Genomic DNA, 16,028 nt, shown 5'->3' on the forward strand with positions numbered 1-16,028 from the left:
AATGAGCGAGATTAAAAAGTCCAGGATGAAAAATTGTGTAGAACGGTGCTCAGAATTCACAACATAAGTCTCATAAAAACCTGCAATTCATTTTGACGAATAAATCTTTATTGTAAAGCAAAACAACATGAATATTTTCCAAGGCTCATTTGACCTCCACACGCTGATTCCAGCTTACTGAGCTGTCAAATATTTCCACAAGACTTGAGAAGGAAGGAGCTACAAGTCTGTGAAGCGGGTGAGCGTATGAGGAAAAAAACAAAATTAAAATCAACACCCACCAGACAGCAGCTAAGGTAGCACTATTAAAACCGTGTTGGACTGTGTGTTTTTTATTTAATGATAGAATTATTCAACAAAATTCCTGTCAACTTGTCAATTTTACTTGAGAGTTGACGTTAGAGTTGGTTTGCGGAACACATCATGCTAAACGTGTACAACAGACTGTTGACATGTTCACATGGAGCAAACTCCCAGCCTGTAGGACTTGCAGATAAATGGCTTTCAATGTACAGAGGGGGATAAACAATAGTTGGCACTGTAAACAGTCTAAATTTACACTACAAAATTCATAAGGACTCACAAGTGCTGCCGCCACTCTCCTTAGTGTCTGTGCACTCAAACACAATGTTGCGGGTTTTATTATCTTACAGGAAATAAGGTGTTGTCGTCCGGGGCGGAATGACCCTTTCAGAATCAGGCACTGCTCGAAACAGCTTTGGCTCTCTCGTGTTGGCATCTTTGAAGACCATAATGGAGGCAATGTTGCCGCAGCGATAGCAGTAGTTAGGAGCCGACCACACCGTGACCAGCTTCTCATCAAACATAAACTTGTAACCCTCATGGACCAGTTGATGCGCTCGGCAGATCAGCTTCAGGTTGTTGATGTGGACGAACTGCACGTTTTGGTGGGAGACACAAAAACAGGAACACGGGAGTAGAAACGACCTCATTGGATAGCTGCGCTGTCACTCACGATACAGCATTCGCAGCCTCGCAAATTTGCAGGCTTTTGGTTAAAAAATAAAATAAAAATCTCAATCTCATTCATAATAAATTGATACTAATGCAGTCATTTTGGGCTTCGAATTTTCAGTTTATTACAGTTTAAAAAAAATATTTAGTCAATAATAAATCATGCTGTTTCGTGGGTGAATACGGCCTAATAATAATTTTAGGTGTAAATAAAGCATAATTTGACATATCTCTGGCCTAAATTAAGCATTTACATGAAGTAAAATACAAATATAAGGCATTCAAAGGATGCATTCAAAGGAATTACGATGAAATGTAGTATTGTACACTGGTCACTAGCTGTTCGTAATGTGACTTTAACACGGGCTACTGTTACTTAAGTCACTTTCGCCCCCCCACTCAGCACATTTATTTTTATTATAAGTCTACTACATCGGGTAAGAGGAGAGTACAGGTGACTATACCAATGTTACTTCATGTCCACAAACTGTATTTAGAAGGTCATAAACGGGTTGTCGATGCTCAGACTACAAAAATATTCAATTTATAAATCAGGAATCCTACTTTACGGGAATTCACTTAATCGCTGTCAGGTCTAGAGTTAATTAACCGCCATAGCCGAAGGATTACTGTACAGGTCAAATATGGAGCCTACATGGACCGCCACTGTTGCAAAGCCAACAATTATTACATGTGTATATCTTTAGACTTCACTGTGCGCTGAGATTTTGCACTATGTTCAGCAGTCCTTGAACACACCACAGACCTTTGGTAAAAAATAGCCATATTAATGAACGTGTACATTAATCACAATTTTTCACCATTCACCGGTCACTCTGGAATGTGCCACGATAATGGATAAATTGGTTAAAAAGAAACAGGTCAATAATTACGACGTCCTCGAAAGCAGTGTTTACATGATATTTGGGTGGCGCCCCCACCCATTAGTCCTTTTAAAAGGCTCGGCATAATATTAGTCTACCCGAAATAGAAATAAAGACAACCTACCTCATTTGTGACTTTAGCACCAAAGAGCCAGCCTGCTCCTCTCGGACTGATGGCCCAAGTGTCGACATCTTCTGGGTCAGACCAAACCAAATCACAAAAGGCTCCTTTGTGGGGGATCTCTTGGTTTCGCTCAATGGTCCGAATTTGATCGAGGGTTTTAATGTCAGGAGAGAGTCCTCCGTGCACACACAAGATCTGTTCATCCATTAGCTGACACAAACAGACCACAGAAAAACAAGGCTTAATACATGAACATGGAAAACATATTTAGAAACACGTCACTGCTAGTAAGAAGGTGTGCGCTACAACACGTGACGCGCATGACAAGCAGCTGGGATCTTCTTTAAAGCCAGTCAGCCGTTCCCATCAATAGAAGCGCAGTAATCCAGAACAGACCATTTGAAGTGAATTTCAGTGAAGAACCGTGATAAGAGTGAAGCCACAAAAGTCAAAGCGCACAGTGGCGAGGGATTACTGGACTGTTATTGCTCTTTCTTGGATGAAGAAATATCTGGTTGTGCTAAAAGAGCCATTATGGCAAGCTCCACGCCAGTCTGCTTGTGGGGCAACATACATAGTTTTGCATTCAGGCCTTGATTTCAGTTCCATTCCTACATACACCCTCCCCCATCTACAAGGGCCATCTTGTCATGATTTGTAGTTGTAAACATATCTAAACGTCACGGCCAACTACACAAACAGTTACATACGGCAAACACTGACATCTCAAGCAGCGGCTGCAATCTTGATGTGAGATCTCAGAGAACAATGACACCTACATGAATGACTTGACGAGCCAACCAGTGTATGATGCGGTCATACTTACAGCCGCCACTGTTAACATATCGAAGACTTTGGTGCAATAACGCCAGGCATTAGCGTTTCCATATTTGGTCTGGCACTCATCTACGGGAAAAAGAAGGACATTTGGCGGTGACTATTACACAGCGTTAACCACAACGTTTAAGGCTGGCTACAAACAGAGTACGTGAACTCACCATAAAAGCCATAAACCTGAGTAATCTGTCTGCTCTCATGGTTTCCACGTAGAAGTGTTATGCGATCCGGCCATTTGGCTTTCAGCACCAGAAGGTAGGTAAAAGTCTCCAAACTGTAATATCCTCGGTCAACAAAGTCCCCCTGGAGAAGGCAGAGACATTTGACCAACATTCAGCCAGAGACATTTGACCAACATTCAGCCAGAGACATTTGACCAACATTCAGCCAGAGACATTTGACCAACATTCAGCCAGAGACATTTGACCAACATTCAGCCAGAGACATTTGACCAACATTCAGCCAGAGACATTTGACCAACATTCAGCCAGAGACATTTGACCAACATTCAGCCAGAGACATTCCACCAACATTCAGCCAGAGACATTTGACCAACATTCAGCCAGAGACATTCCACCAACATTCAGCCAGAGACATTTGACCAACATTCAGCCAGAGACATTTGACCAACATTCAGCCAGAGACACACGGGATATAATCCTCATGGCTAGTCAGAGCAGACAGCAACTTTGTGTTTAATGTACTCATAATGCACTACGGCATACTGTTCCACACCTATAAGATACATAGTTGAAATAAAATCATACCAACCATAAATATGTAATTTGTGTCTGGGACTTGGCCGCCAGTTCGGAAGAGTTCACAAAGATCATAAAACTGAAAGAAAAAAGTACAAATATTATTCAATACATCAACCTGTACATTATATACAAACATGTACAGTATATCCCCACTTTTGGCTGAAAATCAACAAGTAATCCAAAAACCTATACAATTCATAACGGCTCCTGCTAGCTTTAGCCTCATTCTTAGCTTTAGGGTACCAACCTCCTGAAAAATAAATAAGGGAGCCTGTTTTCCTTTAATAAGTCTTGTTATGCAAATGAAACACTGTCGTGTTTTGGAGGGATTTTTTTAGAAGGTCTTATAGCCTAAATAGGTGAGTCCCGCCACGTCACTTGTTAGCGGCCTCATGCTAGTTTAGAAAGGACAGAAAAGGGAAAGACGTGTGTTCGTGTTCCACATAAGGATTGCGGATGATGACCAAAATGGCCTCCAAAAGTGCTGTTTCCTTTAAAAACAGGCACCATGTCTGATGTCTAAAATACTAACAGTGGAAGACTAGAAGCAAAAATGATTTGATGATCTAAGCAACATCTTTGATGCTCAAGGTGATAAGGAACAAAGCGTGTTCCTTTCATTTCGAAATATGGCCTGATTTAACATTATCTAGACTTGAGCTAACACAGGAAGTGACACGAGTAGTTCAGGGTGGAGTTTGAGCTTGGCGTGTGCTACGGCCTCAACAGTCGCCTGCGGTAAAGATTATTGTGCCTGCTGTTAGATCATTCAAATCTGCAGCAATCAAAGTCTGATGCTTGTGTGTCTCACCCAACATGTCAGTAACATTACTAACACCGAGTGACCCGTGTAGAATACTACATATGAATACTACATATCAGAACATGATCTTTGAATGCCTTATATTTGTAATTGACTTCATTCAGCCATGTTTACGAGTTTTAACATTTGAGATTTTACCTGTCCGTGTATGTCGCCGCATACTGTTACAGGAGTAGAAACAGGCTGAACATTAGACTCCTCCAGCAGAAGGTCACACACGTAGTCACATAACCTCTGTGGGGGAAAAACGGTATAGGTTCACAAAATGTTTACTAACAAAGCATGAAACACAGCTTCCCGGTGGTGTACAGCCATGTCCTTATGAAGCGATACAGCTATGACAAGGACAAACTCAATTCATTCATCAGCAGGGCAGGGTTTTTATTCCGATGCCACAGCACTGGTCAGCTACCATGAAAACTCCTGTATATACTCTGCAAATAATCTGGACGTTATAGGGCTCAGCACTGACCCCTGGGGTACTATGTAGGAATGCGCAAAACAGTCTGTCCATCTTTTGAGAGTGATGCCCCTGAGGTCTGGTGCTCCTGGTGACCTAGATAACTTCTCTTTGGTGCAGTGAATCTCTCCTGCAGTTGTTTGTGTGTGTTTGCCATTTGCAGCATCTTTATTTTGCATTTCTCTTCCATCCTGCAGCGTTTATGTGGCTGCAGCATTTTCAGTTTTCATTTCTGCAGGTTTGCCCCTGTAAGCCTCCATACGTTGATAGGAAACTTACTTGTGATTAAAGCGTATTCTTAATGTGCGTTCCCAATATTTATCAACACTTCCAACGTTTTAGAAAGGATAGGTTGAAATGGCTGCTATAAATCCAGAATGGAAGCATATGTCCTTACACTTCGCCTGTTGAGATTTAGCACAGTAGTGTGTCGCGTATCAGCCATGCAGTGCACATATTATGACGAATAACGATAGCCGTCCACATGAAAATTCACCAATCGCACCGATCGGTGTACACATTTGACGTCATTTTGATGTTACAAACTGTTGCAAACGAAGACAGATCATTGTGACTGGGTGTTAGTCGTACTAGTAACACTGTTAACTACGTTCACTTCCTGGCCGCAGAGACGAAGCGGGTGTGCTAAATGTTACTTGTTAGCTGAAGCTAGCAGCCCGTATTTAAACATGGAGCCACGGTTTAGGTAAAATAGTACAGCTAGATTAACTAAAGGAGTTTACGTGAGGCACAGGTTACCTTTAGGTCATTTTCTGGAAGGTACTTGCACTGTTTGGCGATCTCCGCATATTTATCCAAATCTAGAGGCGCCATTGTAGCTAGCTAGTTGTCTTGCGCAACTTCCGGTAAAGCTTTGAGGGTCGTTCCGTCTTGGGAGGTTTGAATCTCTCTACTGCCCTCTACCGTCTGTACACAGCATTACACTTACAAGGACATGCTGATGTAGTTTCCTATTTTGGACACTAGAGTGAACTATAAATCCATCCATCTCTTGTCTACTGGGGTGGGTGGTATTGCACACTTTGATATCCATGTGATACCAGGCAAATACACGGCCAGTATTGCCAATAGTGATGCTTTAAAAAAACATGCTTATATGCTTATATTTCGAATGTTGCAAATGTAATATTGTATTATACATTTTTATATGAAAAAAGCAATAATTAGCCTTCCCGGTAAATTGATCATGTTAGCTTGCTAACCTTCACATACTATCATTTTTTGCTCTTTTCATTGGTAAACACATATATAAACACTTAGCACTATCATGCTAGTTGTTAGCATAAACACTTAAACATAAACATGTTCAAGTGTAACCCAAGTGAAATTGATAATATAATTTATTTATATATATTTGTATACAATATATCTTTTTTAATAATTCCCTTTCATATAATTATAAGTGCATATATCTATATAAAGTATAAATAAAATGTTTTAATATACAACACCCAGCAACCAGGTGATTTGAATTATGAGGGTTGACTCCTGTGATTCTGTGCACCCAATCAGGATATCACCCTTTGATCACATGACACACAATGACCTATAAATAGCTAACAGGAAGCCACATGGGGAAACACTTGCTGCACAGGTAGGCTTGCAAACGTATCAAAGCAACAATATGTTTTCACACTGCTGCATCTAAATGCGTTATTGGCACCAACCAGCACTGCTGCGACCGGGCGCACTACCGAGGAGCATCTCATAGATTATAAATTGAACTTTTTTTTGGTCACTACCTCTCATACCAAGTCCTCATTATTGGGTCACCAAGACGAAGAAGATGGACTAATTATTAGCTGAATATCAGCGGAACCATTGAATCTCACACGTTTCATACTTGTATATTCTTGTAAATAGCACCCACTGAATGGCCATTCAACCGGGTACAACCTTGAGCACTTAAACTTTGAACCGTAATTGTCACTGTATACCTTGTATTTTCTTTCTTTGTTGTTATATTGTTTTGGGGTTTATGATATGGAATACACTGCCTAAGCAAACTCATATTGTGTCTCCGGGTCATTTTTCCTCTCCCTGAGTCGTACCTAACGCTTCTGATCATAGTCGGATATTTTCCCAACAGGCAACTAATTACTGCTAACTACAACTAATTAAACACTGGTTACATGTCAAGTCTTTTTTTCCCTTGTATTTTGCAAACTGTTGAATTCACTCATCTTGGTGCATTTTTGCATTTCTTACTCAATCCCATTTCATAAGCGGCATAGAAAATGGATGGATAGATGAATGGATTGTTCTCTACATGCGGCACTATGGATTATACTCACTGATACAAATACAAACTTTACTTTACAGATATGGTTGATATACAAGTTTAACCGTTTTGGTCCCAGTGTAGAACCCTGTGGTACTCCACATGTAATATTTAAACTTGCATATATATATTCTCCTATATATATATTCTCCTATAGCTTTACATTTTGCCTCCTATTAGCTAGTTTTAACCCCCAAAAGACAAAAGGTAAAGGTAGCTTAACTAATGCTCTGATTCCATACCGTTCTAATTTTGTAGTTAGGACGTTATGATTGCATCTAAGGATTTTGTCAGCTCCATAAATACTGCAGCTGCAAGTGTTCTGTTTAGCATTATTTCATTCATAATTTTGATCAGTGCCACTTAGGTTGAAACGCTCGCTCTGTGTCCGTATTGACTATATGAGAGTAATTCATTCTTATAAATAAATTTGTCCAACCTGTTAATGGATAAGCCACACTGTATTGTATATGTACATATATTGTACATATATTACATATTAGCTATGTATATGCATCAACATCAGTATATTATGTTCATCACACCTTATACTTATTTCTTATTAAAGTGTGTACATTTGGTCATGCCACCTCATTGTGGAGCTGTATTTTCTTAGGCTCTATTATGTAGCCTGTATTCTGTCAACATGTCATTCTGCACATGTTGTTTACGCACTTCAGGATGGATGCCAAACGACTTCCCTTACCGCGTATAAGTACTTTTGTACGTAAAATGGCAATACATATGGATGTAATCTCATCTAATCTACTATTTAACACCGCAATTGTTCTCGTTTGCTGCTTGACTGTTATGCTGTCAAGACAAACACTCTTTGCCCTCTTCGAATGATTGTTGTGCCGTTTGTCCAATCAGCTTACACAAGGTGGGACTTAAACGCGCTTCTTGAGTTCCTATTGGCTTGCGTCCCGTCAGGTGGGACGGGAGACATGGTAGGTTGCAGAGTGTGGTTCATGAAGCGCCGCCGGAAGACATCGATGGTGGAGTACGCATCCATTCAGGGAAAGGTCTGACAGAGACCGATACTGGGGCTTACATGGAGAGCTGAGACTGAATATGAGATTAACGTCTTTAATGATGTACATATCGTCGGTTGTGGTATTGATTTTATATGCATATATTGGATTTTCTATCGCCGCACCTCGCATCAGCCTCTACGATGCGTCGCCTATCTCCAGGAAGCCAGACTCAGCCTCCGACACATGGGAAACCCTCCATACCGACATGCCTCGTCGTTTACCGGACAGCAGGTTCGCTTTGACGCCGTCGTCTGCCATTGTTCCAGCTAGTCATACCCCCCAAACCTCCGCACACCATCCCGCAACGAAGCCGATCGCCAGCCATCCCGACTCCGGGATCATTTCAACCGCCCGGGAAATGTCCATGTCAAGGAGCCCCCAGAAAAGAGCCGCCGATCCATCACTCTATGCGCCGGACAAGATTGTCCAGACGATGATGACCATGGTTTCGCCACGTTCGGCCAACGACGCGGACAGCATCGACACATCTGTGACATCTGTAGAGAACGACCAAGGTGAGTGCCGTCGAATGAAACGCAAGTGAAAGTGAAACATGGTGTTTTTACGTATTCGAACCGTACTGGTACGCATAGCGGCGTGTGGCATGTGTGTCTTCATTTGACGCAGAGAGAGAGCACATGAAGCAACGTTGCAACAATAGACAGACCCCTCACTTCATGCCTGCCCCTCAAATCATCCCAAAAACCAATAGCATGAGGCCTCTTGCAGAAGAATGAGTATGCGCCACATATTACAGCCTATTGGATGGGGGTGGGGGTGGGGGGGGGGGGGGGGCATGGGGTTGATCCTGTTGTTGTTCAGTGCAGCATCCACACAGTCCCTATCATCATTTTGTGTCAGACCAAGCAGGGCTTGTTTTGACAGTAAATGCCATTCAGATGCACGAATGCATGCCTCACCCCCCCCCCCCCCCACACACACAGAGTCTTTATGAATATTGAATATAGAAGAAGACCACCCAAACAAAATGGCCAGGCAGCCCAAGCCATGAATGAGCAATGACACTGGCGCCCCTCCTCTTACACATGCAAGCATCCAAATGGATGTTCATTGAGCCCCCGCCACCACGGCAGCAGTGGAGATATTATTTGGCTAATCTGAATCATCTACTCAGAAGCTCTGCACATTTCACCACAGCCAGTTTGAAACCCGACGGTATTTTTCTTGACTTGGTCTGGATGTGTGTTTGTCTTGGTCCAACATGGTTCCTGGTTTGAAATGAGCTGTGGTATTTATATAACATGCATATAACTGCAGTTCAATGTTGTTTTTACTGCGACTTCAATTGTGTTGTGATAAAAGGAGTATTACAAATGAAGGTAATGTTTTCAGCGCTACAATTGTAAATGCCTGGATCTGCTATTTCATTCTGTGTCACGTCGTGCTATTTTCAGGTACATTCCAGTATTGGCCAGAATACGGATATTGACGCTTTTTGCTTTAAAATCTTTCAATGATTCTTTTCATAGTCTGACGCTCTGTTGTTGGGATTAGTCGGTTAGACGTGCCTGTCTAAAAACCTTCTTTCACAGCTGAACATGAAGATTTACGGGTGTTGTTGTCAGATCGTCATTTCCTGGGTTGGTCAACAAAAACCAAAACAAAACATGTTTCCAGGGCACCATGTAAGTGTGCGCTGATTTGATAGATAATTCCCATCGGTGTCCATCGAATATCTCACACATCATAAATTGTAACATCAAAGAGAGTTGCCTCATAATTTTCTCTATCAGAGGTTTAAAAAATACATGAACCACACTGTAACCTGGTTAAATATAGATTATTATTAGTACCAAAATAGGCATATTTGAGCAAATGTGACGTAGTTTTGGCCTAAAATAAGCATTTTCAAGCATGAACATGGGTGAAGTAAAATACGGCATGCAGTGCTATAAGTGAAAGACCATTTACAAATACAGTAAATTCATTATTCATTTCAAAGATCCGACTCTGAGATCAGTATTGTCTGTGAAATGCCCATCACTAGATCTTAGGAGTGGCACAGCCGATTCGTTCGCGTCTGACTCATCACGAGGAGAAAATCCTCGGCCGACAACTTGTGGCGCAGACCAAAAATTTGAGCAGAAAAGCTAATTCACCAGTGATTTCAGTAATCTGTCTTCAACGTGATCCGAATGGTTGACAAATGTGCAAAAGGCATACGTTTGAAAAAAAGGGCCCATTTATTGTCTATTGGAAAAATTCAGTGGAATTATTGGGATTTTTGTCAAATCTGGGAAGTTATTGAAAAAAAACTGAAATGATAGTGCCCGTCCCGAGTGAGCTGAATGATTTGATGTTTGTCCTTGAGGGCATTCACACAATAATCCCTAACTACTGTTGTGGCCGTAACCCACGCCAAGCTAAAACTCAACTCTGAACCCCCCTTGTCAATTCTTGTCCATCCCCTCTCAGACCCCCGAGTACCAAAACACATTTACAGCAACACACATGAACACAATTCTTATTTATGTGTTCTTTTCTCTTATAATGTCTAGTCGATTGGGTAACAGGAGTGTAAAGGTGACTGTATGACCGTTAGTATTTCATGTCTAGACGTCTCTAATAATGTTGGTCGTGAACAGGTTTTCTATGCTCTACAAAAACAAATCCTACTTTGCGGTCTAGTCTGAAACCAAAAGGACTTGCGATGAATGAGGGATTACTGTATATGTCTTTTATTGTAAAAATAATAACAATGTTTTATCTGGTTCTGGGGACTTAAAGGTTATTTTTGGTTGTGGACTGGAGGATGCATATGGAAGTCTGGAGGGTGAGTATGAGGAGTTTCTTGAGGTATTGGGGGGGGGGGGGGGGGGGGGGGGGGGTCTTGTGTTCGATTCTAAACGGGATGGGAAGCCAGTGAAGAGATTTCAGAAGACAGAAGAGGTGAAGCATTGTTTATTATATATCAACAAACTGCCGTCGTGGGGTGAAAATCCTTTATCGTCTGTTCTCCTTATGTAAATATGCAAGCAATGGCTCGTTTATGTCGACAACTGTGGACAATCTTGGACTTCAACGAGTTGCACTATGTTATTGTTCTATTGTAAAGGTAAGTTATGATAATATCATGCGTCATCTGGGAGAAGGCGTTCCCCTGCCTGATAAGGAGTCTTGCGGACATGAGCCCTATTAAGCATTGGCTCTCCAGCGGGCGTCTTAAGTGTTTTAGAAAATGTGACAATGTGGTTGGATGCCTTCATTAAAAAAAGACCGTAAAAGGTTGGGTTTTGGTTTTTTATGGTAAAAGGGGGTCGGCAAGTACGTGCTTGAGAGGAATTTTGCGACTTGTTCTGAATAGCCTGCCCCTTTTGAATAACAGTCATGCTGTCACAACACGTTGAGGCAGCCAAACAGATGAAGTAGATAGGAGAGACATGCGCCCAGCCCCCGTGCTCTTTCCACTGTAAACACGTTTTAAAGTTTGCTGTTAAAAATGCTGCAAATATATTCCCACACGATTGATTCAAAGTGATCTAAAGTAAAAGAATCATAAAAGTAAAGTATCATGTGCTTCATTACTTAGGCATGATCAGCGTTGCTAGTAGTTCCTCTGTGCTTGAGTATTGGCTTGCGTAACCACATGCCTGTATTAGTTACATAAAAGTACTGTAATAGCATCTCAATGGGAGTCGGAGGTGGACGTTCACGTGTTCATTTCAGCCCAAGTGTTAGTTTTATTAGAGAGAAAACACTCGTTGTGTGGTGTGGGTCTTTGCACTAGCAACCCAGCACGAGTTAGAGATATACTGTGAGGTCTGCAGTCAACACTCGCCACACCTAATCTGAGATCAGATAAATAATAGATATCTGCTGAGTGCTTGTCAGGGTCACATACAGTATGTGTCACCATATCCTCGGGCTTCCCAACTGCACCATTGGGAGACAAATATTCCAGATCCAGTAGGAATACAAATCTTTCTATGCTACGTATAATTTTCCAAAAATCGAAATTCTGCAATAGAATACCGTACATTCATGGTTAAAGAAGAACTTCCGCACCATCCTTTATTATGAGGAAAAACCTGTAGAAAGTCTTTGAGCATGCAGTGTGCAGGGCCGAGGTGCGACCACCCAGACTATTGCTACTGTGCTAGACAGTACTCTCCCTCCTGGCCCCCGCTGGCCTGGGCTCACATTCTTATCGGCCAATTTTGCGTATAATAAAAGCAGTACTGCACAAAAAAATGCAAATGCTGAAAAGTCATGTATACTTTTTTGGAAAGGAATATGCTGACGAAGCTGGTAAGCGACCATTGTTTGCAATTTGAAAACATTTTGAATATTAATGTATTAAGTCTATAAAAATGCCAGCCGATTATCAATTATCCACGTTTTTTTTGCCATTTGCTGGCGGTCCCGGATCCATGTAACCCACTGTGAAAAGTGGGTACTTACGGTCCTACAAATTAGTCCACAAAGTCAGAATAGAGACACTGTGCCATTTAATTACTGCGATCGCTCCTCTGCATGCAGAAAGAACCATGAAAGAACATAAGAATCTATGATACCCAATGCCAACCAAACGCGGATACGCAACACCCACATAGGGAGCATAAATCCAGGTAACAAAGTCAAGATCGGGCAAGAACGCTTCAGGCGAAAAATTAGGGCCGGGATTAGTGTTTGGTACTTGGGAACATTTAATCCCAGACTGGGTTTCTTCACTATTACATGACAAGGGACTAGTCTAGAGAATGTGGCCAGGATTAGATTTAGGGTACTAGTCTGACGCTGAGGGATAGATCCTGGACTCATTTCCGATCCCAACATCTCTTCTACAAAAAACAAAGTCGGTTTTGGAGAATGCGGGCGTTGATCCTGCTACCTCACGCATGCTAAGCGAGCGCTCTACCACTTGAGCTAATTCCTCTCCTGTTGCAGTGTTGGCAGAGAAGGTCCAGTCTCAGAACTATTTTGGTTCCTTTGCTGGAGTACGTCAAAGCGACACAGTCTCTGCCTTTCTGAGTGCAACCATAGTGCAGTCCCTGGTGGTTTAATGGATGGGATTCGGGGCTCTCACCGTTGTGGCCCCAGGTTTGATTCCCAGTCAGGGAACAGCCTTTTGGACAGGTTATGACTGGAGCCTTTGTCGAATGGTTGGGGTCATCTTGAAGCGCTGTCTGCGAACTGCTGTCATCCTGAAGCGACTGACGACAGAAATACGAATAAAACACATCAATGAATGATAGACTGGAGTTTCTGGTAACACAACAAGAGAAGGTGCTTGACAGGAGAATGCAGTTAGGACTGGTTTTAGGGTGATACCTATGGCTGTATTTGGCATAGAAATCGGGATTGGGACTCAGATTAGTGTTGGGTATTTGGGAACAATAAATCCCGGACTGGGTTTCTTCCGAATTACATGACAAGGGACTAGTCTCGAGAATGCTGCCAGGATTAGGTTTGGGGTATTTGTCTGACGCTGAGGGACAGATCCTGGACTCGTTTCCGATTTTTTCCGTTCTTCTACAAAAAGCAAAGAACTCCTTGGAGAATGCGGGCATCGATCCCGCTACCTCTCACATGCGAAGCAAGCGCTCTACCACTTGAGCTAATTCCCCTCCTGTTGCAACGTTGGCAGAGAAGGTCCAGTCTCAGAACTATTTTGGGTCTTTTGCTTGAGACGGAGGCTCTTCTCATCTGCGGCAGGAAGTGCAGTCGCTTCTGTGCTGATGATCTCCTTTGTTTTGTCAACATTCAGGACCAGGTTGTTCGTCTTGCACCAATCCACAAGGTGTTTCACCTCTCCCTGTAAGCCAGTTCATTGTTGTCCTGAATGAGGCCCACAACTGTTGTGTCGTCCACGTACTTCAGGATATGGTTGCTGCTGTATCTGGGGCGACAGTCATGGGTCATCAGGGTAAACAACAGGGGGCTAAGGAGACATCCCTGGGGTGAGCCGGTCGGTGTTCGGGGAGATGACACCGGATGTGTTGTTGCCCACTCTGACAAACTGGGTTGTATCTGTGAGGAAGTCAAGCAGCCAGTTGCACAGGGAGGTCCTGAGGACCAGCGGCTCCAACTTGCTTATGTAATGATGCGGGTAAGTGATGATCTTGAAAAACCTGTCCATGGTCAGTAAATACATAACACTGGCCTCGTTGACTGCAAACAATCCAGAATGTCCAAGACAAGTCCATACTTCACATCCCAACAGGTGATCAACAAATGTGTGCACATAGAAAAAGCAAGAACGTCATCATAGAGGCAACTGGAACAGGTGTTGCCCATTCTGACAACATGGATCCCCTGTAACTTCAGTACATTAACTCATTCAATCGCAGCCATTTTAGATGATTTTGACTGATCTTTCAAGGCACACAGAATATTGTGTCCTATGGCTACGTAAACATGGAACCTACCAAAAGAAAGATTAGACTCGTTTATATCACAAAAAGCTACCTTTTTTCCTTCTTTGGTAATCAACAGCTTAAAATATCATTTTGTAACAAAAAATTGGAGAAAACAACTTTTTGTGAAAAGATATATTTCAAGCATAACTTTCACTTTGATTGTGTTTGTGGCGGCTCAAATATCTGAACAACTATACCACAATATAAACAACACATTTTTGTAACATGAAAATACCAATTGATTGATTGAACACCATGAACTATTTGGAACTCAGCTATGTGCGTTCTTGCCTGCGTGTGGGTGCTTGTGCATGCACCTTCAGTGGATGCTACGCTCCTCCATGCTCTTCTGTGTCGTCATGAGCGCCACGATGAGTGTTGCCGAGCTCGTATCACACGCACTTGTGCCACTTCATGGCCGTTGTTATGACTTGATCTTGCTCTACAGTGGTGCTGAGTTGCGTCATCACCGCTTTTTGCAGACAAACACATGTTTGAGTTTTTAAAAAAATGTACAGGGCTCGACAATAACGATGTACCGATGGCCCGGGGCAAGTTAAAACAAAATTGGGGCAAGTAAATCCAATCATTAATATTCCCGTCGGGCAAGTACACTTTAGCATGCCGTACTGCCAAGAGTTTTTTTTAAAGCGGTTCTTGTTGGGTGTTGGTAAAACACGGACTGCATAATTCCGATGGTAATTTGCAAACCAATCCTTGCAAATCTTGAAATGGACCAATCAGAATCGTTTATTTAGACCGCGGTCCGTAATCCACAATCCGCGTTTTACCCACACCCGTTCTTGTTCGCGATCAACCAATCAGCGATCGTTTTACTAGGACAACATCTATCATGGCGTCCCTGCCAACATGGTCTAATTCTTCAACAACTTCTGAAGGAAAACAGCAAAAAGTGATGAACCAGTGCCTCCTAAACAAGTATTTTATTAGCGGTTAGCAAATCAAATGATGGCACAGGTGAGTGAATCACATTGCTGTGACAATTTGAAGTGGTCACAATGAAACACCACCCATTAGATCCGATACCAAGTGCTGATTTTGCACAAGCTACAAAACCTAGCGCTTCCATTTCTCTGTGTATTTTTCTCACCTTTGCTTCACAAATTATTGTTTGACCATTGAGCATTTTTTTCTGGATTAAAAACACTTTACGAGTACACAAATGTGTCAAATGTTTCATTGTGGTGCACAACTTCTAAATATCACTGCTTACTACGACTACCATGTGTAAGGTAGCATGGCTTGCCATGTTAACATACATCTACACTATTTTTCAGACATTCCTCCAAATACAATGCATCAGTACTATTATCTGATGAATTATCAGCATATATTGATATATGATATCATTATGGCAGTCTTTTCATTTTACATGGGGCAAGTTCGGGCAAGTAGTTCTCACCTTAAGGATTCCCCATGGGCAA

General features: G+C 42.1%; 2 protein-coding genes across 2 annotated transcripts in view; one reads left to right on the forward strand and one right to left on the reverse strand.

Annotated features, from left to right (window-relative positions):
- Positions 1-86: 86 nt before the first annotated feature.
- ppp6c (protein phosphatase 6, catalytic subunit) lies at positions 87-5,789 on the reverse strand. Its single transcript, XM_058070432.1, has 7 exons — positions 5,624-5,789; positions 4,543-4,638; positions 3,592-3,657; positions 2,982-3,123; positions 2,810-2,889; positions 1,984-2,193; positions 87-896 (listed from the first exon to the last, which is right to left on the reverse strand). Exons 1-7 carry the CDS (start codon positions 5,696-5,698, stop codon positions 648-650), a joined length of 918 nt encoding a protein of 305 aa, XP_057926415.1. The 5' UTR covers positions 5,699-5,789; the 3' UTR covers positions 87-647.
- Positions 5,790-8,129: 2,340 nt separating this feature from the next.
- The window catches only part of si:ch211-158d24.2 (multiple epidermal growth factor-like domains protein 9), a 32,088-nt gene continuing 24,189 nt past the window's right edge, over positions 8,130-16,028 (forward strand). The window contains exon 1 of the mRNA XM_058070431.1: positions 8,130-8,718. Coding sequence (XP_057926414.1) covers positions 8,241-8,718 — 478 coding nt within the window. The 5' untranslated portion in view covers positions 8,130-8,240. The remainder of the gene's footprint in view (positions 8,719-16,028) is intronic.

The sequence above is a fragment of the Doryrhamphus excisus genome, chromosome 4 (genome assembly GCF_030265055.1).
Source record: "Doryrhamphus excisus isolate RoL2022-K1 chromosome 4, RoL_Dexc_1.0, whole genome shotgun sequence".
NCBI lineage: Eukaryota > Metazoa > Chordata > Actinopteri > Syngnathiformes > Syngnathidae > Doryrhamphus > Doryrhamphus excisus.

Coding starts and splice junctions, on each gene's coding strand:
- ppp6c (XM_058070432.1), bottom strand. CDS start 5,698: ATGGCGCCTCTAGATTTGGATAAATATGCGGAGATCGCCAAACAGTGC. Junction 3,658..4,542: donor GCGGCGACATACACGGACAG/GTAAAATCTCAA, acceptor TTTTTCTTTCAG/TTTTATGATCTTTGTGAACT. Junction 897..1,983: donor GTGCTAAAGTCACAAATGAG/GTAGGTTGTCTT, acceptor CAAAACGTGCAG/TTCGTCCACATCAACAACCT.